The sequence below is a fragment of the Trypanosoma rangeli genome (assembly GCF_003719475.1).
Source record: "Trypanosoma rangeli strain AM80 chromosome Unknown Tra_15.4_contig_00093, whole genome shotgun sequence".
Taxonomy (NCBI): Eukaryota; Euglenozoa; class Kinetoplastea; order Trypanosomatida; family Trypanosomatidae; genus Trypanosoma; species Trypanosoma rangeli.
The window spans coordinates 26,083-47,423 of record NW_021705836.1 but is presented as its reverse complement, the minus strand read 5'-3'; the positions used below and the strand labels follow the sequence as shown (position 1 = coordinate 47,423).

Sequence of the window (21,341 nt, the reverse complement as noted above, 5' to 3'; positions counted from 1 at the left end):
CAGGAGACCATTGAGGCCACGACCAGCACGTGCAGCGCGGTCCAAGTTGACATCGGCGCCGTCGGATTGTAGTTGCTCGAGCTCTCTCTTCACACGATATCGTCTCACATCGGCCTTGCTGTATCGCGCCGGGTCCAGACCCTTCTCCTGGAATAGGGGTACCAAGTACTGCTGCAGGTACGCCTCTGACGACTCCCCATCCTCTTGCTTCCTCACGCGGTAACTCAGACGGCGGAGGCAGTCCACCATTTCGTGGCACCGCCGCGCCACTTCACTGGCCCCTTCCTCTAGCCGTTGCCGCTTCACCGCCGGCGCGCCGTCATTGCCGTCACCCGTTTCATCCGTCCCCTCGCTGTGAGACTCCTCGTCTAAATCCTCATCCTCGTCTTCCTCCCCCTCATCATCATCATCATCGTCATCGTCATCGTCACTCTCATCATCATCATCATCGTCCTCTTCTTCCTCAGCATCTTCGTCATTACTGTGGGAGTTGGCATTTTCACCATAGTCCTTCGTCTCAGCGCTCTTTGCGCTATAGAGTGAGTCAATGAGTCTGGTAAGGAACACGGTGCGATCTGCAAGGTATTCCGCCGGGAAGGTATCCATGTACTTTGCCTTCAGCAGCTGCATCACGACGTCCACCGTCAGTCGCTTCTCTTTTGGTACGCGCTCGAACATAGTCTTGATGAGAGCTGTGAGTTTGACGTCCTTCTCGTCGTCGGTGGATGTAGTCATTTCTTTACTTATTCCTTCTTTTATTCTCCTTCCCCACACACACCTCTATCTCTGTGCGTACGTACAAATATGTCTAGCGGCGCAGAACTTCGCGGTATGAATGACCTCCAAATGCCGTGATGCGGGAAAAAAAAAGGATGGTTTCAGATCCAAACGCACGAGTAGGAAGAAGTGTACACCTCAATAGGAGCAATACGAGAAAATGGGGTGAAGAGGGGAGGCCAAAGATCCCCCATCAACACACGCCACCACGGTCACTAGTGAACAACAGAGAGATACAAAACGAGGCAAGTGCACCGTAAAAAGCAGCACTTTCCCACGGGCAACGTGGCAGCAGGCAAATTCTTTTTAAAGGGGGTGGAGGGAGGGAATGGCCAAAAACACTACAACAACACTACTGCCAAGAGTTGGGGAGAAAGAAACAAATGAAGATAAAATGGTGAGGCTCACATGCGAGCTGCGTGCGCACACGCTGATATACGTATACTTACGTATACCACCAATTCACTGCGACAAAAGCAACAAAAACGAATATTCCCACCTGTTTTCGACATTGATCTGGTTTCTCCTTCCTTCCTAAGTCGTCGCAAGCACGGAGGGGAAGCGCTCGGGCATTCGTTCCACACCACAGAAGTACACATCCTTCACGCCAAATAATTTATTGTTGTTGCTGTTCATGCAACAGATGCCTGATTATTTTTTTTTCTTCTTGACTCCTATTTATGAGGGTCAGCGTCTGTGTTAGCGGATTCCAAAAAAAGCAAATTGGGAACACCTGCTTGAGAGGACGGCAGGGAAGGGAGAGCGACCACCTGCATAAAAGCCTCCGTCCGCGATCGCGGTGAGAAACTGATTCCGTCATGCTCATCACGCACCGACAATGATGCCGGCGGCGTGTTTCTTGCGCTACTGCCGTTGTTGTTCTCTCCGTGAAGCTCACGCAGACGTCGTAAGAGCGTGTCCACAAGGAGGTCTTTGCGCGTGATAATACCTACGACAGCGTCACCGTCCACAACCACCATGTGTCGCAGTCCCATCATACGGAAGGTGTGGTAGGCCATCTGCAGATTAAAGAACGGCGGAATCACCCACGGGCTGCGGTTGACAATAAGTGAAAAGTCTAGGACCGGCGGAAGGCGTCCCTCATCCACACACAATAGATTGGGGGGGTCGTCACTGCCGTTACAGTTGTTGCTCTCGCTGGCGTCCACCTCAACCTTCTCGACCCCTTCAGCCGTGTTGTTGCTTCGTGCCCATATTTCCAACCACCTTTTGCTTCCAAGAACAAAAAACAGGGATGTCTTGTGGGTCAACCACTCAGTCCACGTCATCTTGTTGATAGCAAGCACACTGGGCGCCAGCCCAAGACCAGAACCATGACCGTGCAAATCGGAAGGATCGCTCGACTGGTGGGCACTGTAAAGCGCAGGCAGTGCCAAATAAATATGTACATCCTCACGTGTAACAAGACCAACAAACTTGTACCGCACACGCTTCTCTTCTTCCTCCTCCCCTAATTCCTCTCTGCCAAGTGGTTTACCGTTGACACGGCAGTCACCACTCTCGAAGCGTTCCTCCTGCACCGCCTCTACCACTGGAAAGGCATGATGTGTCGTGTGGCGCAATGCATCCAATACGACAGACGTCTTTTCCCGCAGTCGAAGCGTCACCACCTTCGAGGTCATCACGTCTGCAGCCGTCAGCTGCTCAAACCCAGGACGTAAAAGGTGTGCCTGCAGATACGGTACAGAGTCTAGTCGCAGCATGTGGTGGTAAAGTGGCTCACTAATAAAGTCCGCCACTGTTTTAGACATGATTATGGCGACCATGACAGGAAGCAAGTAGTGCAACTCAGAGGATAGCTCCACCATAATAACACAAATAGACATCGTCATACGGGAAGTGCCAGAGAAGAAGGCGCCTGCACCAATCAGCGCAAAAACGCCAGGATCCAACCAGGCCTGCGACACCTTATAACTGCGATCAGCACCCGCTCCACGTACCGCCAGAAACCATAAGATCTGCCCGTACAACCTCCCAAAGGCGGCGCCAATAACAAGGCTTGGCACCACCAACCCACCAGACACAGCCGTCCCACTTGACCAACATGCAAAGAATGTGTATAGTGTAAGAAAAATAAGAATATACACTGCTGGAAATTCTCCAATTGTTTGTCGTGAAAGGAGGTGTCGAATGGTGTCTTTTCCGGTGCCCATCGTGAGAGTTGCGAGTGGTGCGTACGCGTCCTCCCCTGCACACGTCGCAGTAAACAGTTGCGTACGATTTTCCGTGCCCCAGACAAAGGTCCCGTTTGCGCTACTCATTTCGTGTGTCGGGCGGCAGTCTGGTACAAGGGCCAGCATGTACGAGAACGAGCCGTACAGCAGGACAATAATGAGGGGTTCAACAAAGCGGCGGAAGACGAAAGGGCGTAGATACCGGCGGCGACACTTTACAAGCATGAGGTTCATCTTGGTGAAGACAGCTGCAAACGCCCCGCAAAGGATGCCAAGAAAAAAGGACGGCACTATCGAGAATAGGTTAAGCGGAATCGTCAAATTCACCTCGAAAAGAACAGAAACCGCATTTGACACCCACCCCAGCAGTTGCTGATCCTCCAGCATGGAACGAATTATACTGATCGTCGTAAAGCAAATCATTGTGGCAAGAAAAATTTGTCCACTTGCGCTGTGGTCCCAGAAACTTGAGACCTCCTCCATCACAAAGAGTAAACCACCAATAGGCGCCCCAAACGCAGCGCTAACGCCGCACGCAGCTCCTGCAGTGATAAAATCTCGTCTGTCCTTGTTGTTTCGAAACGCCTGGAAAAGTTTTGTCTGGCACCCCAGCGTACGACTACGGCCCTGCGTCACCCCCGCCCCCGCAATGGCACCAAGATGAATCAATGGTGCCTCAAGCCCCACGGGCAATCCGCCAGCCACCGCACAAATACAAGATATGCTCTTCGCCAAAAAAGTCCGAAGTTTCATTGCCTTAGGCACGTGCACACCATTCAGGTAGGCGATAACATCCGGTATGCCACCTCCCGCCGCAGCCGGTTCAACAAACACAACAACAGCTGCTGCCACCACGACAAGAGCTATGGACATACCAATAGAAAAAAGATAGCCAACAAAGTGACCAGCCATACGGTGCTTCTTGATAAGATCGTCAAGCTGAGCTGCACGGTAATTATCCACGAATTCAACCGTGTAGGAAATAATTGTTGCCAATACACCAACAGAAATGGCAATAATAACGTGTAAAATCCATCGCAATGCTTCATTGCGCTCGTCATCATCATACTTCTTGACCGTGTTCATCACCTTTAGCCTGACCCCATCAATGTTGGACGCTAACGTACCACCAACATCCACTGTCATCGCATCGTTTATAGGTGGCACTCCCGCATTATTATTATTATTATTCGTCGTTGTTGCAGTTGTGCTGCCCGTCCTGTCACCCCCGGAAGCAGCCGTCGTATGCCCAGCGTAATGCGCACGAAGGTGTGTCATGTACATGGATGGGTACGGCTTGTAGTAGTCGAAGGACTCAAAACTCGACTGCTTTTTCGCCTCCTCCGCAGTCATATCCTCCGAATGGCGCGTTAATGGATTAGCTGTGTCCCAAAACTCATCCAGAAACTTCCAAAACATGTTGTTAATCCAAGTATATATACACATAACCCGGGGCTGGTTATTCCGCAAATGGGCGTTTTAACCGCACAACAAAACACGCACCTTGCTCCCTCTACACACAGTGAAACACGTGTGGTAATGTGTGTGTGTGTGTGTGTGTGTGTGTGTGGGTATTCAGGTGGGTGTTGGATACAGGAGCCTTATACGTTACTGTGTTTTGTTTGTTTATGGATTCCCATGCAAACGGAAGAAAGATGGAGGGCAGAAAGGGAGAAAGGCGTCCAATGTAAACAGAAATGTATGCAACCACCAGACGAGGACGCGGGGTCGACAACCGCCCCCCGCTTACCAGACAAAGGGACACGCGCGCACGCAAACACACTCCTCACTTTTTTAATCGTCCCAGCCAACATGGGGCAACGCGCAAGACACAAACAAACAAGAACAAAAATGAAATTGTCACAGTCTTTCTTCTCAAAATTATCGCCGACTCTTGCGCTCCACGTACTTGTCAACCGCCCGTTTTCCGCCCTTCCTTTCAAGTCGCTCAAACGTGTCAGCGAGAATCTCACGCTTGAGCTGCGCCCGCTTCGGAATGAATGGCCGCTGCTTTTTCCCCTCTTTCACCGCCACCGCCTCCCGTTTGATAATTTCCTTCCTCAGGTTGTCGCGACGCGACTGCACCTGGCGACCCTTCATACGTGACACGTGCCGTTGCGACTCACGCTGCAGCCCCTGAAGCTCCATCTGCAGGTCTGGCAGCGGCCGAAGTTTCATCGCCAACAACTCATCGAGATGGTCCTCCCCGAACACCTCCCGCTCATTCTCTGAAAGATCGTATTCCTCCAAATTCGCCCCACTCGCCTCAAGCTCTCCACGTCTGACAATGCACTTAAGGCAGCGCATGCGATGCCTGCGACGCGTCTCCTCTTCCTCCTGCTGTTCGCGAAGAAACTTGTAGTGACTTTCAAACTGTTTTTGGTCAACGGTACCGTAGAGATCGCTGAAGCGCGGATCGACTGCTTTGTGACGCGTAAGTGCCGGAAGGGTACTGCGGTGTGTTGGCCGCACGCGTGCGCTGCGCTCTGGCGGGGGACCGTCGGATACGTCATCATCCATTTGCCAGTGGCGTCGTTGCGGCAGCTGCGACCCATAAAAGCCAAAAAGATTGAAAGGGTATTAGAAAAAAAAAAAAAGAGAGAGAGAAAGAGAGAGAAGAAAAAAAAAAGAGCAAAGTGCCCAGTTTTTTGCGCATGATGTAGACCCCCACGCCCACATAGAAGCTTGAAGATGTTCGACGTGGCAGGAACTCCCCCGGAGCCAAAAGGTGCACCGGCAACGATCAAGTCACGCGAGGAACGTAGACGTGAGACGCCCCAGACACAACGTCCCCCTCCCCCCGGGATCACCATCAGACGATGGGAGCACCACAAACACCACACGCAAAAGTCCAACTCAACTACGACAGCAGCTCACAGAAGTCACGTGCCATGATGTATGAAAAAAACTAAAACAACAGCAAAGCAACAAAATCGTACTTGACCCACTAGCACACAATCGACAAGGCTACAAACAAAAATAAATAAATAAATTGTGCTTCTCTTGGACAAGAAAAGAAGGCAAGGATCTGCAAGCTGCAGCCCATGTTCGCTCAAAACACGAGAGGGTGATTTCATAGCTTTCATCCATAACGCATGCGAACGCTGACACCCTGACGGCATCAGAGGTGAAGGAGGCAGCTAAGATAAACCTCATCTCCACCCCCATACACACAGACACCTCACACCATACTCGGAGCAGGGTAAGTAAACAATGGGTCAGCACTACTTCTACTGATGCATGAGAAAAAAAAACAATACGTTGCATTAGGGTTTCCCATACCCATTCCTTCCTGGCAACTCTGTTCCTATTCCAAAATGTACGTGTCTAAAGTGCATTGGGACCCTCGTTAATGCCTGGTGGCTGGTAACCCGTAGTGGCAGCCAAAGAGACATTCATAGTGGCATTGCTGAAACGGTCGGTGACAGCTTGGCCAGATGTCGAAAAAAAAGGGGTCTGATTCACACCACCCAACGCCTCCCGTCGCCCAGCCTCCTCGTGCAGCACTTCCGGGTCCACATACTTTGGCAACTCGACGGAAAGGTTCACAAAAAACATGAGGATACCAAGAGCAACCGCCACACTTGCCGCCACATAGTTCCAGATGCCGCCTCCGAACGCAAGGGTTCCCAGAAAAATATAAAAAAAAGCCCTCCCTGTGTACGTCGTCAAAAAGTAAAGATATTTCATCCAGGTGTATATGAGGCTGCGCAGGCATTTTACTTGGCGAAGCTCCGCAGTAAGGGCGAAGAAACACAATACTATGAGGTAAACATTTAAAAAGATTGTTGAAATGCCAATGCTAAGTGTAATGAGATCAATAATTGAACTGGCAATCACGAGACCCATTGAGATGCCCGATAACAAAAGAAAGCAGCGCGGCCAGTTCCTACCTGCTGCGCTAAGAGCCTGCTCCGGAGCAGAAAATTGCTGTTGGTACTGAAAGTTCTGTGCGGCAAAGTTCACGGTGCCCCTTGCAACTTCAGGGTTGGAGAGCATTGTAAACTACGCAAATATATGTATGTGTAACACAACGATGAAGCTTGCTTTAAGGCTTTTCCTGGAGCGGCTTCAAGCGAGATCTGCCCAAGCACACGCTTGCAAACCTCCAGAACAAAAACGAGCGAAAACCAGATGTGACACAAACCTTTAAAAAAAAAAACAAGAAAAAAGACGCATAGAATAAATAAACAACAACGACAAAATGACAAAAAAACAAGTAGAGATATCGTCTCCCACTGGAAAATGTATCCTGCCAGTTATGGAGATCACACTTCTGCTCTTTCAGCCAGTAGTGTTAAAAATTGCCATCATCTCCGCGAGGTGCGCCTGGGTCGCGTATGGCAACACGTTGTAGAGGGCAAGAAAGTTTGATTTTGAGATGGTGATAAGACCGCTGAGCTGCGCGGCGGAAAGACCATGCGCTGCCCTGCAGAACGAAGACGGCGACGCCCGGTCCAAGACTTCTGCATATCGGTTGTCTTCAAGCATAACACGCATCGCGCGATAAAGGTTCTCTGGTGACATTTGCTGCTTCACCCGCTCCACACCCTGCGGAGTCACACGCGCAATGCCATTTGCCGTGACGCGGTGAAGCCGATCTTCCAGCGGCAGCGATGAGCCACCTCCAGTGGACACCCTCGCGGAGTAGGACACGGACCCCCCACCACTACGATCGCATTCGCCCCCCCCCCACACACACACACAAACACGCACACCGTCCCTGCCCCTTCGTTGTCGCACGAGCAAACCAGAGAGTGAAAAAGTCGCAACAAAAACCAACAGATGCAACACTTAAAATCGCCACCACCACATAAACGCACACAAAAACACAATTATCCCCGTTTATTCAACCTGAAAGAGAAAGATGTATACAACATCTTTCCCTCTGCAGTCGTCTCCTTTCGTAAACACGTAGTTGCACACGCACTCACTCCATCACCCACTGAACACTATGCTGTTCGCTTTAGACCTCATCACTGTCAGTTTCTACAAAGAATGCATCGTCATACCAACTCTCCTCTGTTTCCCACCCATTTTCCTCCTCCTCTTCGTATTCGTCTTGCAAGAGTATTTCGTCTTCCAGACGCGGTCGACGAATAAAGTTGACGGCAGGGTCAGGAATCCCAGCAGCATCCAACGCCGCGCGCAGTGTCATCTCTTGCATGCTATTCCAAGGCAGGAACGTTCGAAAAAAAAGAAAAAGGGGGTTGTGTTCCTCTCCAATCTGGCGCCCTCTACCTTCCTCCTCAAACCTTGCACTATACCTGGCAAGCCGCTCAGCCGGCAAGAGTGTCGCTGGTGACAGAGGCCCGTACAAAGCTTCAAAACGCAGCAGGGTGATTTGTTCCATTGGGCCAAGTTCGTGGCTCGTTGCACGCCGCGCTTCATCGCGCAGATCTTCCTCAGTAAATTCGTTCGTGTCCAGCAAGTGCGCCGGGATTGCACTCAGGGTCGGACCCAATATGTCCTCTTCCTTGAGCAGTGCATGTTTCCATGGTGTGAGAGGGTGCAAGGCATCCACTGTGACGGTAACAGCAGCTGTCGAAGAGGTGTTATTATTAGCGTCATTGTAAGTTTTTAGCCAATTTACGTAGTCCTCTTGTATCACACGACGCAGAAAAGCGCTTGGTTCTGCCGCCTTCCACATTTCGGCATTCCTAGCCACCCACATACTCGCCACATGCAAACCATGCTCTTCTGTAGTCATCTCGTGTGCCCTCACAACATCCTGCCATGATGCTGGAGCTGATGGAAGTACAGATAGGCCTCCAATTTTTTCAACAAGTAGTACAGCAGCAGAAGGAAAACGGCCAATAGCGTGCGCAAGCATCACTGCAGCCGGTGGAGTATTGCGAAGGGCATGTAGCTGCGGCGGTTTCATCTCACGTATTACATTTGGTGTTTTGCTCCCAGATGACCCGGTGGGGCCCACGCACGTTGCTTCCTCTCGCTCGAGGAAGTATTTGGCGAGGGCGGCACTAAAAAAGAAACCGGGCAGTGTTGACAATGCCAACGCCAGTCCACGGTTGGACCGTGCGTCATTCAGATTACCCGCCTCCTTGTCGTCAGCATCACGCTCAATTTCACGTATCACAATAAAATACACTTGCACTAGCCATGCCCACCGCTTCGCCCGCAGTGCCAAATAGTCAAGTTGCAATAGCATCCCAAGTGGATCCGTGTCGTCAAGGGAGTAAATCAGTTTCGCAGTCTCCCATGCGGTCCTGGTGGCCGCCTTTCTAAGTGCTTGCTGAACCCCACAACGCAAAACCTGAAAGAGTTGTTTGTTGGAAGCTATACTGAAAGGCAGGCAACGTCGCCGCACTGTCTGTCGAACTGGAAAACGCGAAAGTAATACACCCACGTGATACAGTGCAATGTCAATGGCCTCCTGAGCGCGTGGGACACTACCCATCGTCTCAAACGCATTGCTCGCAATAATAAGCGTGGGGATGTGGTACGGCGCAGCGGCCAGGCACTGCATAATACCCTCCACACCACCGTGAGTTGAACCACAAACCGCCAGTGCCATGTCCGCGCGCCGCGTCTCGGCCGTAGAATCATCAAGGTAGTACACAAGAGGACTCCCTGCCGTGGTTTTACCCTCATCCTCGGCGGTCTGATTATCCTTAGCGGCTTTGGTCTCTTTCACCACAAGGGCCACCCCGAGGCCGTCGTATTGCGGCCAGCTGTAGCGGTTGGGTGTTGCCAACAGGCTATGGAAAAAGCGAGGCGCAAAATGTCCATGCTCCGCAAAAAGAAGTGAGGCTGGCCTATTTTCTGCGCGCCGCGTTGGAACTCTGCCGTCACCGACGTCCTCCACTGCTCTTGCACCAAAGCGGCGAATGCGCTCCTCTCGTGTATCAAGTTTTTTAGCATCGCAAACAGAGAGAAGCTCAAGAAGATTCACCTCCTCACTCATCTTACCGCCCGTGTCAAGCCCAGCCCCACCAACGGTTGCATCCTCCTCTCGTTGTCGCAGTGCTGCCTCCAGTAACAATTCTTCTTCACGCTCTTTTTCGCGACGTTTGGCCTTTGCGTGCCTATTGCGTTGCCGTTTGTTGCGGCGCTCGTTCGTCACCTCTTCCTTGTCTTGCACACCATCAACCGCAACCTTGGCGACCCGCACCTCCACCTCCTTGTTCAGCCTTCTTCCAACCTCGGGCTCTCTCCTTCCCGCAAGTGCAGCACGTTCGCTTCTGTTGTCTGCCTCCCTGTGAATATCTGTCTTGTCGAGGCTGGTGACCAACGTCCATTCTTCCTCCTGGTGGTGTTGGCTGCCAGCTTCAACTTGAGCCTTCCGCCCTGTCATCCTTTGTCGCCGCGCAGATTTCTTCCCGCCCCCTGGAATCTTCATCGTTGAGGGGTGCAACTCCTCTGCGACGACGACGTCCTCGTCATCCGCTCCCGTAGAGGCCTTCACCAGATTCTGCAGGCGTCGCAGCTGCCTGGCAGACATGAAAGTGTGGAGCACACTGTGAGTTTTTGTTCCCTTCGCTGCGTCTTTATTTTTCTTCCTTGTTTTTGATGCTGTTTTGTTTTTGCTCAAGGCTGGCGGGAGCGACAATTGCCGCCTGAGCACGCACACACAGACAAACTACAAAAAAAAACACACGAAACGAGCAACAAAACAAAGCGGCACATGAAAAAATGAAAAAAAGACCTGACGATGAGTACAAATAACAAAAATAATAAAACAAAATAGACGCACAAACAATCATTACGCCTTCATAGCGACAAAATGTGATCGCCCCACTGCTCTCACTGCTGCCTCCCTCGCGCACGCACGCACGCAAGCAAAGCACAGTTAGTGTATGTATGTGGTAATGATAGGTCGTATTGGCAACATTGAAGGGAAACAAAACAAGAGAGAGAGAGAGAGAGAGAGAGATCAGGGTACCCCCCGTCTCCGTAGGTGCACTACGTCTACCACCGTGCGGTGGGTTGCATCTAACTTTCTATAAAGTGAAACGCGGTGCAACGCAAAAAGAAGCCACAATACGCCCATCCGAGACAAAACAAATACAACAGAAGGACTAGCCGCTCAACGCACCGACGGTGCTCGAAGCATCGGTGGCCTGGCCGGGGAAGAGTTCCCATCCAAAACCCCTGGAACAGAGCGAGACCTTGACACGCCACCGGTCGAAGCCAGTGAGGAAGAGGAAGCGCAATGGCGTGAAAACTTTTGTTCGCCCCTTGTCGTTCGGCTCACGGCATCCACAGCCGTAAAGGACACAGAGTGGCGCTTGGGGGAAAAGCCGATAGGAATCACATCCCTGTCCACCTGTTTTGGTGATGGCGACCGATGCACCAAGGAGCAGCGACCAGGAGTCCCAAGTGAATGACACTGCACCTTTTGCTTTTGTTGTTGTCGTTTCTGCTGACTAATACTACGCAGCACGGGCCCCACCCGCTGAGTTGGCGGAGGCGCTGATGACACGGCCACCCCGTTATCTTCAGTGCAAAGCTGTCGTCGAGCAGCAGAGCGCTGCGCTGCCTCCCACGCAAATTGCTCCGCTGCCTGAAAACTTTCCAGTCTGTCACCCGCCCCAGTCCGCGTTCTTTGGGGAACGGCTTCTCTTAGTCGCGCAAGTTCCAAGACGGCCCGCTGCGCCAGAGACACGACGCGCCCTCGAAGGTCAAGGATTGTCAACTCTCCCCGATTTGTACTCACGTTATCCTCCGTGTGAAGTATGGGGCTAGCATCGAACAGTCGCTGCTGCACCCCGTGTGGGCTGTTGCCGTCCACGCAGGTGTCATTAAACACCTCACCCCCAGCTTGATGAATGCTCATCAGAGTACGCAGCGTGGCTGCCTCCGCCTGCTTCTGCAACTCCACCTCGCTGAGAGCGTCAGCCAGCGCGCGCCGTTGTTGAACCAGCTCATCACGCAGCTCTTCTTTCTGTACCGCGAGTTTGTTTAAGGACACCTCCGCCTCTGCACGCTCCTTGGCATGCATGGCTGCAGCGGATTCTTGCAACTTGCGCAACGCCCCCATTTCCTTCGTTAACGCTGTTAACTCCTCTTGTTGTTGTTGCTGTTGGTTTTGCTGCCGCACAGATGCTGCGCTGCCTTTGCTGCGCTGCTGCATACGAGAGGTCTGTAGCTGCAGGAGCATAGACTTCACTTTGTTTGAGAGGACCTCATTTTCGTCACGGAGGGCCTGGCATTCTCCTTCTGTCTTCTTCAACTTCTCAGTGCAGCGCGCCATCCTCGCTAAAGCCTTCGCCTTCGCCTCCATCACCTCCTCTTGTGAGCGTTGACTGTTCTCAAGCAGACGCACGCGTTCCCGCAGCTCCTCCGCCTCTGCGCGTGCCGACTCGTATCGCTCACGCAACTCCACACAGTCCTGCTGACTGGCCTCTAGTTGAAGATTCAAAATGCCGCGCTCGCGCTGCAGCTCCCCCATACGTTCCATTAACCTTTTCTGTTCCTCCTTCATCTCCTGCCCCCCAGCACGCATCTCTACAAGTGCAGCCTCCAACCGCTTCACCTCATCGCTACGCTGGCGACACTCCTCACGCATTAAACGCTCCTGATGTTTGCTTTCCTCTACACTAGCTTGGCAGGCAGCAAGCGCGTTCTGGCAGCGCGTTATCTCTGCCTTGCTTTTTTCCACCTGTCGCGCCTCAATCTGCTGGAACTGACGCTGCATCTGCTCTCGGCGTTGAAGGTGGAGACGCCGCAGGGTCTCCAAGAGACGTTCACATAGCCGATGACACCGCCGCAATCGACCACACTCGTCTGCCTCATCGGCATCCTCGTTTGTGTTTTTTTTTAACGCTTTGGAAGGCATACTCCCGCGTGGTCGCTCTGTGTTTGTCTTCCGCTGTTGTATCGGGGCAGTCGTCTTCGCTGAGAAGTAACGTCCCTGACGCAGATCATCACGAAGCTCTCTGCACATGACAAGTTCAAAAATGCTGTTTTCCACATCTTCTTCCCCCTCCCCTTCCTCCGCTGCTTCTTCCCACTTGGAGCCACAAAAGGTGTCATTTTCCCTCGCGAAGCGTCCCTCTGCGGCGCCAGGATGAGGATCGCCCCACTCCGACGTCGGAAAGAGCGCTTCCCGCAGCCCCCGCGAACATGATCGCATAGGACGCGACGTGCGAAACATTTCTACAAGCTCCTCTAATGTGGAGTGCATAGCGGAGAAGCGATTGGTGGCCTCGTGAATGGCACAATGCCGCGTCTTGCCCACTTTCTCTGCCTTCGCCAGCTCCATTTCAAGAACGTGAACGCGGTGCACCTTCCGCCGCACCTCGTCCGTCTGCTGCTGCAGTGCCTCCTCAACGGATTGCAAACGTGACTCAATTTGAGTCTGTTCGTCTCGTGTTGAGGTTGCCGCCCGCTTCACAGCCTTCTCCGCTTCCTGCAACTTGACGTGTAGCTGTCGAATTAGTGCCTCTTTGGCTCCAATCAGTTCCTGTAGCTCTGCAACAGCCGCCTGAGACTCACTATGCCTCTGTTGCCACTGCTCCAGCTCTGTCTGGCACGCCTCCAACTGTTGTGAGAGCCGAACTTGCTCATTCTCCTTCGCATGGGAGGTTTCCTGTAGTTCATGCCATTCAAACGTGCGAGATTGCAGCTGCGTCTCAAACTCGGCGATCTGCCGCTGCATTTCCTCTTGTGCCAGCTTCCACTGCGCCTTTTCAAAGTTCAGCTCTTGTTGCAACTCAGAGGAGGTCAGGCGCTTTTCGTCCTGTGCGTGACAGAGTTCCACTTCGGCACGTGAGGCCCTGTTCCGAGCCTCTTGTAGCTCCTGATGCAGCTCTGCAATGGTGTTTTGCAGCGCCTCACACTGCATTGCAAGCTGTTCCATTTTCGCCTGAAGAACGTCACACTCCTCAGCAGAGGCCTGCTTATCCTTTAGCAGTTTGTCATAACGTTCATTCTGTGACTCGATCTCGCGGCCCACCTCCTGCAGCACCGACTCCTCTTCCGCATCACGACGAGCCTCATAAGCCTTCAGTGCCACCAATATTCTTTCTTGCACCTCCTCTTCTGTAAAGAGAGGCTCGTTTTTACTCAGCAGCATTCCCTGATCGCGCAAGCCATTCGTGCCAGGGCCAAGAACAACTCTCTCTCCTCCAGATGCTTTGTTCTCGTGTTCGTCATTGTTGGATACGTTTTGACATGCAGAGGCTTCTGGATCCCACATTTCTCTTGCAGCCGCTGCCACCGATGCCTTCTTCACGGAATCAGAAAGTTTTATATTCTTCTTTTTCTTTTTGAAAAGACGCTTCTTGACGGCGCTGTCCGATCCACCAGTAACAGGGGCTGGTGAAAGAAACAACAGTGTGCTTGGCTCCTCCGTGGTCACCGGCGTCATCGCACTGTTCCCTTTCCCTGCCGACGGGAACTGCCGTAGCTGCTGCTTCGGATCAGTCACATCAAAAGACACTGCCGGGGCAGTGGCGTACGTGATCGTAAATTTCGCAGGGGCCACCGCGCTGGGAGACGATGTCTGCCCCCGCAGGATCTCGGGTGACGCAGTTTCAGCAAGAAGCTCGAGGGCAGAGCGCACCACGCGCCTGCCTGCACTTCCACTGTCCCCAACGCCTGTTCTTACTCCGGCTGTATGGGGGTTTCGCCCGGGTGTCACGTAGTCCGTCATCGGGGCAGCGCCGCCCTTATGCTTCTCCGTCACGCGACACAACCACACGGCGGCGCACCTGCCCGATCCACTTTGTGGGAGCTAATCTAACTCTATTCCTCGGAACCCGCTGCCTGTCTGTTTGCCGGGATTTACTCCCTGTTGCAGGCCTACGCGACGGGCCAAAAAAAAGGACGTACGCCGAAAATAGCAAGAGGGTAGCCAAAAAAAAAAATGTTTTTTTCCATATATATATATACTCAGAGACGTGAAAGGAGTGCGGTGTAAGCCTGTCAAGGAGGCACGAATGCAAAAATTAATAAGGAGACGTGCTTGAAAGCATCACGTGACCACAAATATACAGCAGCAGTTAGTTCACATTTTTTTCCCCCACTGAAAAAGCAACCACCAACGCAGGGGGAAAAAGAAAACACAAGTGGCACATCGCGACCATGACCCCCAGAAGAAGATCCCGAATGACGTGGGAGTCAACTAATATGGAGCAAAAGAACAAGCTGGCGGCAATGTTTTTTTTCTTTCCGTTTTTCTTTTTTCTTTTTGTAAGGCAAGAGTGTGTGTGTGTGTGTGTGTGTAGGGGGGAGGGCGTGTAAATGTTTCCTTTTTCTTTTGTCACTTCAAACGCTGTCACTCCGCCTTCGGCTTCTAAAGTTCCCCCCTCGAAGCTACAAAATTCCTACCCGCAAGCTGCTTCTGTGTATTCAAGCAATGCCTCTCAAGCTGCTGCCTTTTTGCCGCCTCTTCGGCCAAAACATCCTGTCTTGCCGCCTCCAGTTCCCTGCGGTGCTGCAGCCACTCCTTCTTAAACTGAGCAACATAAAGCAGCTGGTCGTCCACCTCACGAATCATGGAATCAAGAACGCGGAGCGAGCCCTTTGCGTGCCGGCGCTGCACCTCCAGCCGAACAATCCACTCCGTTTTTGCCTGCTGTTGAAGGGTGTTACCCCTACCATTAACCTGGGACATGGCAATTCCTGTATATGTAATCTAAATCTTTAAAAGTATCCTTATGTGTTGGTTGGCTGCGCCGGTGTTGGTGCTCGGAGACCCAGACACACTTTTTTTAAAAGATTTCTGCACGCTTAACAAAAGTAAAAGAAATAAAGAAGGTAATCACACCAGATGAAAAAGGGTATATTGAACATGCATATTATTTTACCCACAGCGTGAGACAATAAACCCGCTCTTCTTCGCTTTCTTCTACGCTAAGTTCAACTGTATCTCAGTGATTCGAAGGAATCAACCACACCAGCAAGATTCTTAGCGACTCAGCGACGGCAAAAGTAAAATACAAAAAAAGGCAAATAGCGAGATAATGTGGCTTCACAGAACCTCTTCTGTGCCCCAGGATGATGTCCCCAGGGAAAACTTACCAGAGTATTCCCTTTACCGTAGTTGCTCATAAAGAGTTCGCTTCCATACATCCCACCTTGCCTCAACCTCGCGCACGTCTATGGGCTGGGGTTCTGCAACAACCCGCCAGGCGTGACGTGTCTGAAACATCGTTCGCTGCATCGCCCTGAAAGACTCATTTTCTCTTTCCTCACGCTCCACTAAAAACTTTAGTCGATGTAGTGACGTTCGGGATGCAAATCCATCACGGAAAGACACTTCTGACGCCTTACTCCCCTCCCGCTCACTTCGCCCTGCCTCTCTGTCGGGTTTCTGTGGCACGGCACCTAACGAGCCCGCGGTGTGACGTGCACGCAACAGGAACTTTGGCTCAAAAAAGCTTCCTGTGTTGGTTTTGGAAAGAAAAAAGGCAGAGTCCTCTTGCTGCCATTTTTTTCTCTCTCTCAGTTCTGACTGCATAAATCCTAACGGAGAACGTGATCCATCGTCTTGCAGCTTCCACCCATCATGGTCATTACCGCCGCCGTCGCCGTCGCCGCCGGTAGTACAACATGGGATGATGTCCGCCCGCGCTTCTAAAACGGGGCAGGTAACTGAACCCTGCAGCACTGCCTGGGCAATTTCATTTACATATCCGTTCGCTTCGGCCCATTCCATCGTATTTCGTCCCATCGCCACTTCGTTTGGATCACACCCTTTCTCTCGCAGTAGCTGAACGCAGTCAGCGTGCCCCTGATAGGCCGCCACCATGATGGGTGACACACCATGGTGATTTGGAGTTGCGGGGTTTCCCCCGCCTTCGAGCAGCGCCTGTACAAGCTCAAGGTGTCCCTGCTGCGCCGCGATAAAGATGGGTGTGGCGCCTGTGTCTTTGCCGAGGTTGGGATCCGCGCCAAATTGCAGCAGCAACCGCACCACGGCGGTGTGGCCATTCTGCGACGCCACAAACAGCGCGGTGGCACCGCCGAGAGAAGTCGCAGCGTTTGCGTTGGCTCCTCTTGAGCACAAAAAGGCCACCACCTTGGTGCGACCAGCCTCTGCCGCCATCCACAACCCTGTGCAGCTTTCACGGGAGGCGCTCTCCACGTCACACCCGTAACGAACAATATCCTGTACCGCCGGTAGGTCGCCAAGCTGGCAAGCCCGTCGGAATACAGAGCCCGCAACGACATCTTCACATTCCATTGGGTCCACCACACCACCGTCTGTGTAGTGGCGCGTGTGATAAAAAAAAAAAAAACGTCCAAAAATATATATTTCAAAAGGCGGGGAAAATGGTACATGTACATCCACACAATGTAAGATAGCGGGAGAGTCACGCACGTCAGTTACACGGCACGAGAGAAACAGAACCATCGGGAACAAGAGAGGGAGAGAACAAAATGCAAAACGCAAGCATTTCGTTCCTTCTTTCTTCCTTTTTTTTTTTCCACTCGCTTTGGGTGTTTAGATTCGTTTGTGAGGAAATTCAAAAAGAGCCTCCTCGCCACTCAGACCGCCCCTTTATTGACGTCACTTGCAGGCCATTCGTTCACCCCATTCCATTCTCGCCTCTCTCGCTTTTGTGCGCAGTCAACCGGAACACCAAAGGCCCCAAACGAACAAAAACCAAAAAAAAAAAATTAAAGCAAAAAAAACACACGCGGCAATATTTATGGCATCAGCTTCCCCACCCCCCCCCATTTGTTAAGTCAGCCTGCCATATTGTGAAACATAAAACAAAAAGAGCAACAACTAAAAACATGATGAGACCGGAAAAACATTTTTGTCTTTTTTTTTTTTTTTTGAGTACAAACAAGAAGGTGCAGCTGTAAGAAAAAAAAAAAAAAGTAGACGGCGCGTACGTGGGCAGCAAGAAAGGAAGAGAGGCAATGCGTGCCCAGCAGAGGTATGTTTCTCCATTTGCTGCTAGAAGAGTGAGCTGCCTCCCCGTTGCCACTCCAGTCATGGAAATATGTCCCCCTGCCTCCTCAGCATGACCACAACACGTCGACGTCCCTAATCCTCCTTGTAAACTCAAAAATGACAATGCACAATCGCGACCATGTCATTTTCCTTCTATCCCACTCCCTCCAGAACGCTCGTCTCATGAATCAACGTATACAGCGTATGAGTATAACACGTCAAGACAGATAAAGAGCTGCATAGACATCCTTATCTTCTCTCTCCCTCGCACATATAAAGCTAATCAAGAAAAAGCGTTCTCAGCTTCTGTCAGGTACTTCTTATCGATGGAATGCATCTGTGGTAGTTCATATCTCCTCCCACCCCCACCCCCCTTTGCTTCGGCTAATGTTGTTGTTATTGAGGAGTAGGTTTAAATATTTTATTATCCCGTTGCTTCAGTTGCCTTCTCCCTACGGTTGTTATGTTCGTTATGACAAAAGGGGCTGCTCAACGTTGTCGGTGGCACCCAAACTCATTCCGCGTGAGCGACGCCGGAATCTCGTCTTCGCCGATGGCTTCCATCTGCCCTCCGCAATGGTGCGATAATTAAATACGTCAAACACCTCCAGAACCTTGTACGCCAGCATCTTGGCGATTTCCTGCACGAACCACCACCCGACGCACCAAACCCAAACCCAGAGGGGCAGCAGACGGTGCGCCTGGCTATCACCGTGTGAAAGGCCAACGACGACGACGTTGTCTAGTTTCCCGTCCGGCCAAAAGGAGGCGACACAAGAGGACAACCCCAGTGAAACGACGGCGCCGAGGATGAGGACGAGGCTAGGGCGGAATGACCAGAACCAATTGTTGCCGGTACGCGACGAGAAGAGCGTTAGAAAGTCGGAGATGGAGACCTTAAGGTACAACATTGTCACAATCTGACCCTCGGAAACAGGCGGAATGCCAAAATTGTGGAACCACGAGGAGGTGTCGTGAGAGTCCAGTGCCATCCAGAGCAAGAGCAAGGACGACGCACACGCCACACAGGCAAGCACAGCGGCAATGGTAAACACCACAGGCAGATTCCAGCGCTGAGGACGTTGATCAGGCACAACGTTGTCGTATCCAATCGTCATCAGAGTCCCATCATTCAGCAGTGTAATAAGCATGAACATCAAGACCGGGATGCGAAAAAAGCGGAAGTCTGGATCCTCCACACCGTAGTCCTGGCACGGAAGGGCAAAGACGCCAATAAAGAAAAATAACACAAGCTGTAGAGTTGCAGAAATACGATACGTTAGAAAAGATAGCATGCGTTGAAAAACTCCACGCGCAATAAGCATCGCGTCCACAACGACACTTAAACCGGGCTCCGTCAACACCATGTCTGATGCGGCTCGAGCGGCGTCAGTGGCACCATCCACGGCAACGCCAACGTCAGAGCGCTTCAGTGCGGGAGAATCATTGACGCCATCCCCTGTCATTGCCACCGTATATCCGCGTTGTCGTAGCGTTTCCACAATCATATATTTATGCTCCGGGTACACATGGGCAAAACCTCCGCAAGCCAACATCATGTCACCATGTGACTCACCGAGTGTCGATGGAATATCCTTTGGGTCTCCACTTGCGGGAAATCTTGGCAACCCCTCGGCGGTCAAGATATTTGTGTCCATGTCAAGCATACGAGCCATCTCCTTTGCAATGAGTTGATGGTCACCCGTAATCATTTTCACATCAACGCCATACTCCCTACTGCGGCGGATAGTCTCCTTTGTGTCGGGACGCGGAGGATCCAGAAAGGTCAAAATACCCGCCATATGCCATTGCTGGTCCTCCTTAGTGCGAGCAACTGTGAGGCAACGGATGCCACGCCGACCCAAGTCCTCAATGATGCCCTCAACCTGAGCCTTAATGGCGTCGCGGTTGTGCACCAGCTGCAAGACAACGTTTGGTGCGCCCTTGGTTACTTTGAAAACAAGACCGTCGGGACCGCGGAGGGTCGCCTCTGTGCGCTTAATGCGAGGGTCAAAAGGAACAAACTCCAGCTGTGTGTACCTGTCACACTTATCCAGGTCAGCCACGCTCAGCACCATCGTGTCAAGCGCATCACGTGGCGGCTCACGCCACTTGGCTGCAAGAGCCGCCAAGACGAGCACACTCTCACGGTTGTATTCCTTACTGAAAACATGACAGTGCTCCTGAATTTCCATCTTGTTCAGTGTCAATGTTCCAGTCTTGTCAGAGCAAAGCATATTGACCGCGGCCATCATTTCAATCGAGGAGAGGCGGGTGACAATCACCTTCTTCTTTGACAGCTCCTTTGACCCCAGCGCAAGCGTGGTTGTGACGACAATTTCGATGGCAATTGGGATCGACACGACAAGCAACACAACGGTAAACTCCAGAGAATCAGAAAAGTTCATCTTGTAATGTTCCATAAGATAAACAAAGCAGATAATACACAATACAAGTGAAAACGATGTCAGAACGGACATGACTCGTACCAGCACGTAGTGAATGTTGCCAAGATCGGATTCAACGGACTGCAAAAGCAACGCTGTTTTGCCAAAAAACGTTTTTTGACCTGTAAACTGCACTGTGCCATCCACCTCCCCTCGCACCACAGTGGAGCCCATCTTTGGCATTTGTTCCGTTCCCATCGTCACCGGCAGCGACTCACCCGTGAGCGCCGCCTCGTCCACGTCAATGGTTCCCTCATTGATGGTGCAGTCAGCGGGAACCGCGGAGCCTGAGGCAAGTTTCACAAGGTCTCCTGGCACCACAAGCGCCGCGTCAATGTTCTGCCACACTCCATCACGCATGACCGTTGCCAGGGGCTTCAATGAGTCACGAAGTGCCGCCACCGCATCACCGGCCTTAGTTGTTTCGTACCAGCCGATTGTGGCATTGGCAAACTGAATGAAAAGTAGAATGCCACCATCGGGAAAATTTTGAAGAGAAAACTCAATGGTAACGGCTAACCAAATGGCGATGGGCATTGGACCCCACAAACAGCGCACAAAAATAAGCCAGCCAGGTACAGTCTTGTGTGGAAGCTCATTGCGCCCATGATGGTCAAGGAGTCGATCCGCCTCCACCGACGACAATCCCTTTGACGGAGGCCGCAGAAAAACATCCTCCTCATCATCCTGCCGCAGGGTCGCCGCCAATTCGTTCGACATGACCACAATACTCAGTTTTCTTTCCTTTTTTTTTTTTGCTGTTGCCGACTTTGGTGTTTCCTTTTGCTGTTGCAAACAGAGATGTTTCATAAAGAAGGAAAAGCAACAAAACATAACGATTTGTGTGTTCACGTGCACAAGTTTGTGCGTGCAACTACTCAAACGCATACGAATGGGTGCTAGATGGACCAGTATCCAAGGAGGGGACAGGCATCGTTATCAGAGCAACTTGGTCCGGCTGAAAATGGCATCCCCAATACCACCAGCCTTGCGTTTCTTTACCGTCGTTATATATATATATATATATATATATATATATATATATATATA

The 21,341-nt window shown here is 51.7% G+C and overlaps 9 protein-coding genes and 1 pseudogene across 9 annotated transcripts in view, besides 11 other annotated features; all 10 read right to left on the bottom strand.

Moving 5' to 3' along the window:
* The window catches only part of TraAM80_03556 (uncharacterized protein), a gene marked incomplete at both ends in the record, with an annotated part of 1,284 nt that extends 549 nt beyond the window's left edge, over positions 1–735 (bottom strand). The window contains one exon of the mRNA XM_029380519.1: positions 1–735. This exon is cut by the window's left edge and continues 549 nt beyond it. Within this exon, the coding sequence (XP_029239683.1) occupies positions 1–735 (735 nt within the window).
* A 716-nt stretch (positions 736–1,451) lies between these two features.
* On the bottom strand, positions 1,452–4,391 carry TraAM80_03555 (putative chloride channel protein; the record flags this gene model as incomplete). The annotated part of the gene is made up of 1 exon (XM_029380518.1): positions 1,452–4,391. One exon carries the CDS (start codon positions 4,389–4,391, stop codon positions 1,452–1,454), a length of 2,940 nt encoding a protein of 979 aa, XP_029239682.1.
* Positions 4,392–4,512: 121 nt separating this feature from the next.
* Positions 4,513–4,542: a microsatellite.
* Positions 4,543–4,853: 311 nt separating this feature from the next.
* On the bottom strand, positions 4,854–5,492 carry TraAM80_03554 (uncharacterized protein; the record flags this gene model as incomplete). Its single annotated transcript, XM_029380517.1, has 1 exon — positions 4,854–5,492. The coding sequence occupies one exon, from the start codon at positions 5,490–5,492 to the stop codon at positions 4,854–4,856; it is 639 nt and encodes a 212-aa protein (XP_029239681.1).
* Positions 5,493–5,556: 64 nt separating this feature from the next.
* Positions 5,557–5,601: a microsatellite.
* A 698-nt stretch (positions 5,602–6,299) lies between these two features.
* TraAM80_03553 (uncharacterized protein) lies at positions 6,300–6,971 on the bottom strand (the record flags this gene model as incomplete). The annotated part of the gene is made up of 1 exon (XM_029380516.1): positions 6,300–6,971. One exon carries the CDS (start codon positions 6,969–6,971, stop codon positions 6,300–6,302), a length of 672 nt encoding a protein of 223 aa, XP_029239680.1.
* A 152-nt stretch (positions 6,972–7,123) lies between these two features.
* Positions 7,124–7,192: a microsatellite.
* Positions 7,193–7,271: 79 nt separating this feature from the next.
* Positions 7,272–7,654, bottom strand: TraAM80_03552 (hypothetical protein; annotated as a pseudogene).
* An 11-nt stretch (positions 7,655–7,665) lies between these two features.
* Positions 7,666–7,690: a microsatellite.
* Positions 7,691–7,938: 248 nt separating this feature from the next.
* On the bottom strand, positions 7,939–10,434 carry TraAM80_03551 (putative transcription factor 25-like; the record flags this gene model as incomplete). Its single annotated transcript, XM_029380515.1, has 1 exon — positions 7,939–10,434. The coding sequence occupies one exon, from the start codon at positions 10,432–10,434 to the stop codon at positions 7,939–7,941; it is 2,496 nt and encodes an 831-aa protein (XP_029239679.1).
* Positions 10,435–10,574: 140 nt separating this feature from the next.
* Positions 10,575–10,610: a microsatellite.
* Positions 10,611–10,841: 231 nt separating this feature from the next.
* Positions 10,842–10,866: a microsatellite.
* A 153-nt stretch (positions 10,867–11,019) lies between these two features.
* Positions 11,020–14,589, bottom strand: TraAM80_03550 (uncharacterized protein; the record flags this gene model as incomplete). The annotated part of the gene is made up of 1 exon (XM_029380514.1): positions 11,020–14,589. The coding sequence occupies one exon, from the start codon at positions 14,587–14,589 to the stop codon at positions 11,020–11,022; it is 3,570 nt and encodes a 1,189-aa protein (XP_029239678.1).
* Positions 14,590–15,095: 506 nt separating this feature from the next.
* Positions 15,096–15,128: a sequence feature (A-rich).
* An 11-nt stretch (positions 15,129–15,139) lies between these two features.
* Positions 15,140–15,161: a microsatellite.
* A 70-nt stretch (positions 15,162–15,231) lies between these two features.
* On the bottom strand, positions 15,232–15,552 carry TraAM80_03549 (uncharacterized protein; the record flags this gene model as incomplete). The annotated part of the gene is made up of 1 exon (XM_029380513.1): positions 15,232–15,552. The coding sequence occupies one exon, from the start codon at positions 15,550–15,552 to the stop codon at positions 15,232–15,234; it is 321 nt and encodes a 106-aa protein (XP_029239677.1).
* A 420-nt stretch (positions 15,553–15,972) lies between these two features.
* On the bottom strand, positions 15,973–17,124 carry TraAM80_03548 (ankyrin; the record flags this gene model as incomplete). The annotated part of the gene is made up of 1 exon (XM_029380512.1): positions 15,973–17,124. One exon carries the CDS (start codon positions 17,122–17,124, stop codon positions 15,973–15,975), a length of 1,152 nt encoding a protein of 383 aa, XP_029239676.1.
* Positions 17,125–17,539: 415 nt separating this feature from the next.
* Positions 17,540–17,576: a microsatellite.
* Positions 17,577–17,701: 125 nt separating this feature from the next.
* Positions 17,702–17,725: a microsatellite.
* Positions 17,726–18,314: 589 nt separating this feature from the next.
* TraAM80_03547 (P-ATPase family transporter: proton) lies at positions 18,315–21,011 on the bottom strand (the record flags this gene model as incomplete). The annotated part of the gene is made up of 1 exon (XM_029380511.1): positions 18,315–21,011. The coding sequence occupies one exon, from the start codon at positions 21,009–21,011 to the stop codon at positions 18,315–18,317; it is 2,697 nt and encodes an 898-aa protein (XP_029239675.1).
* A 288-nt stretch (positions 21,012–21,299) lies between these two features.
* Positions 21,300–21,341: a microsatellite.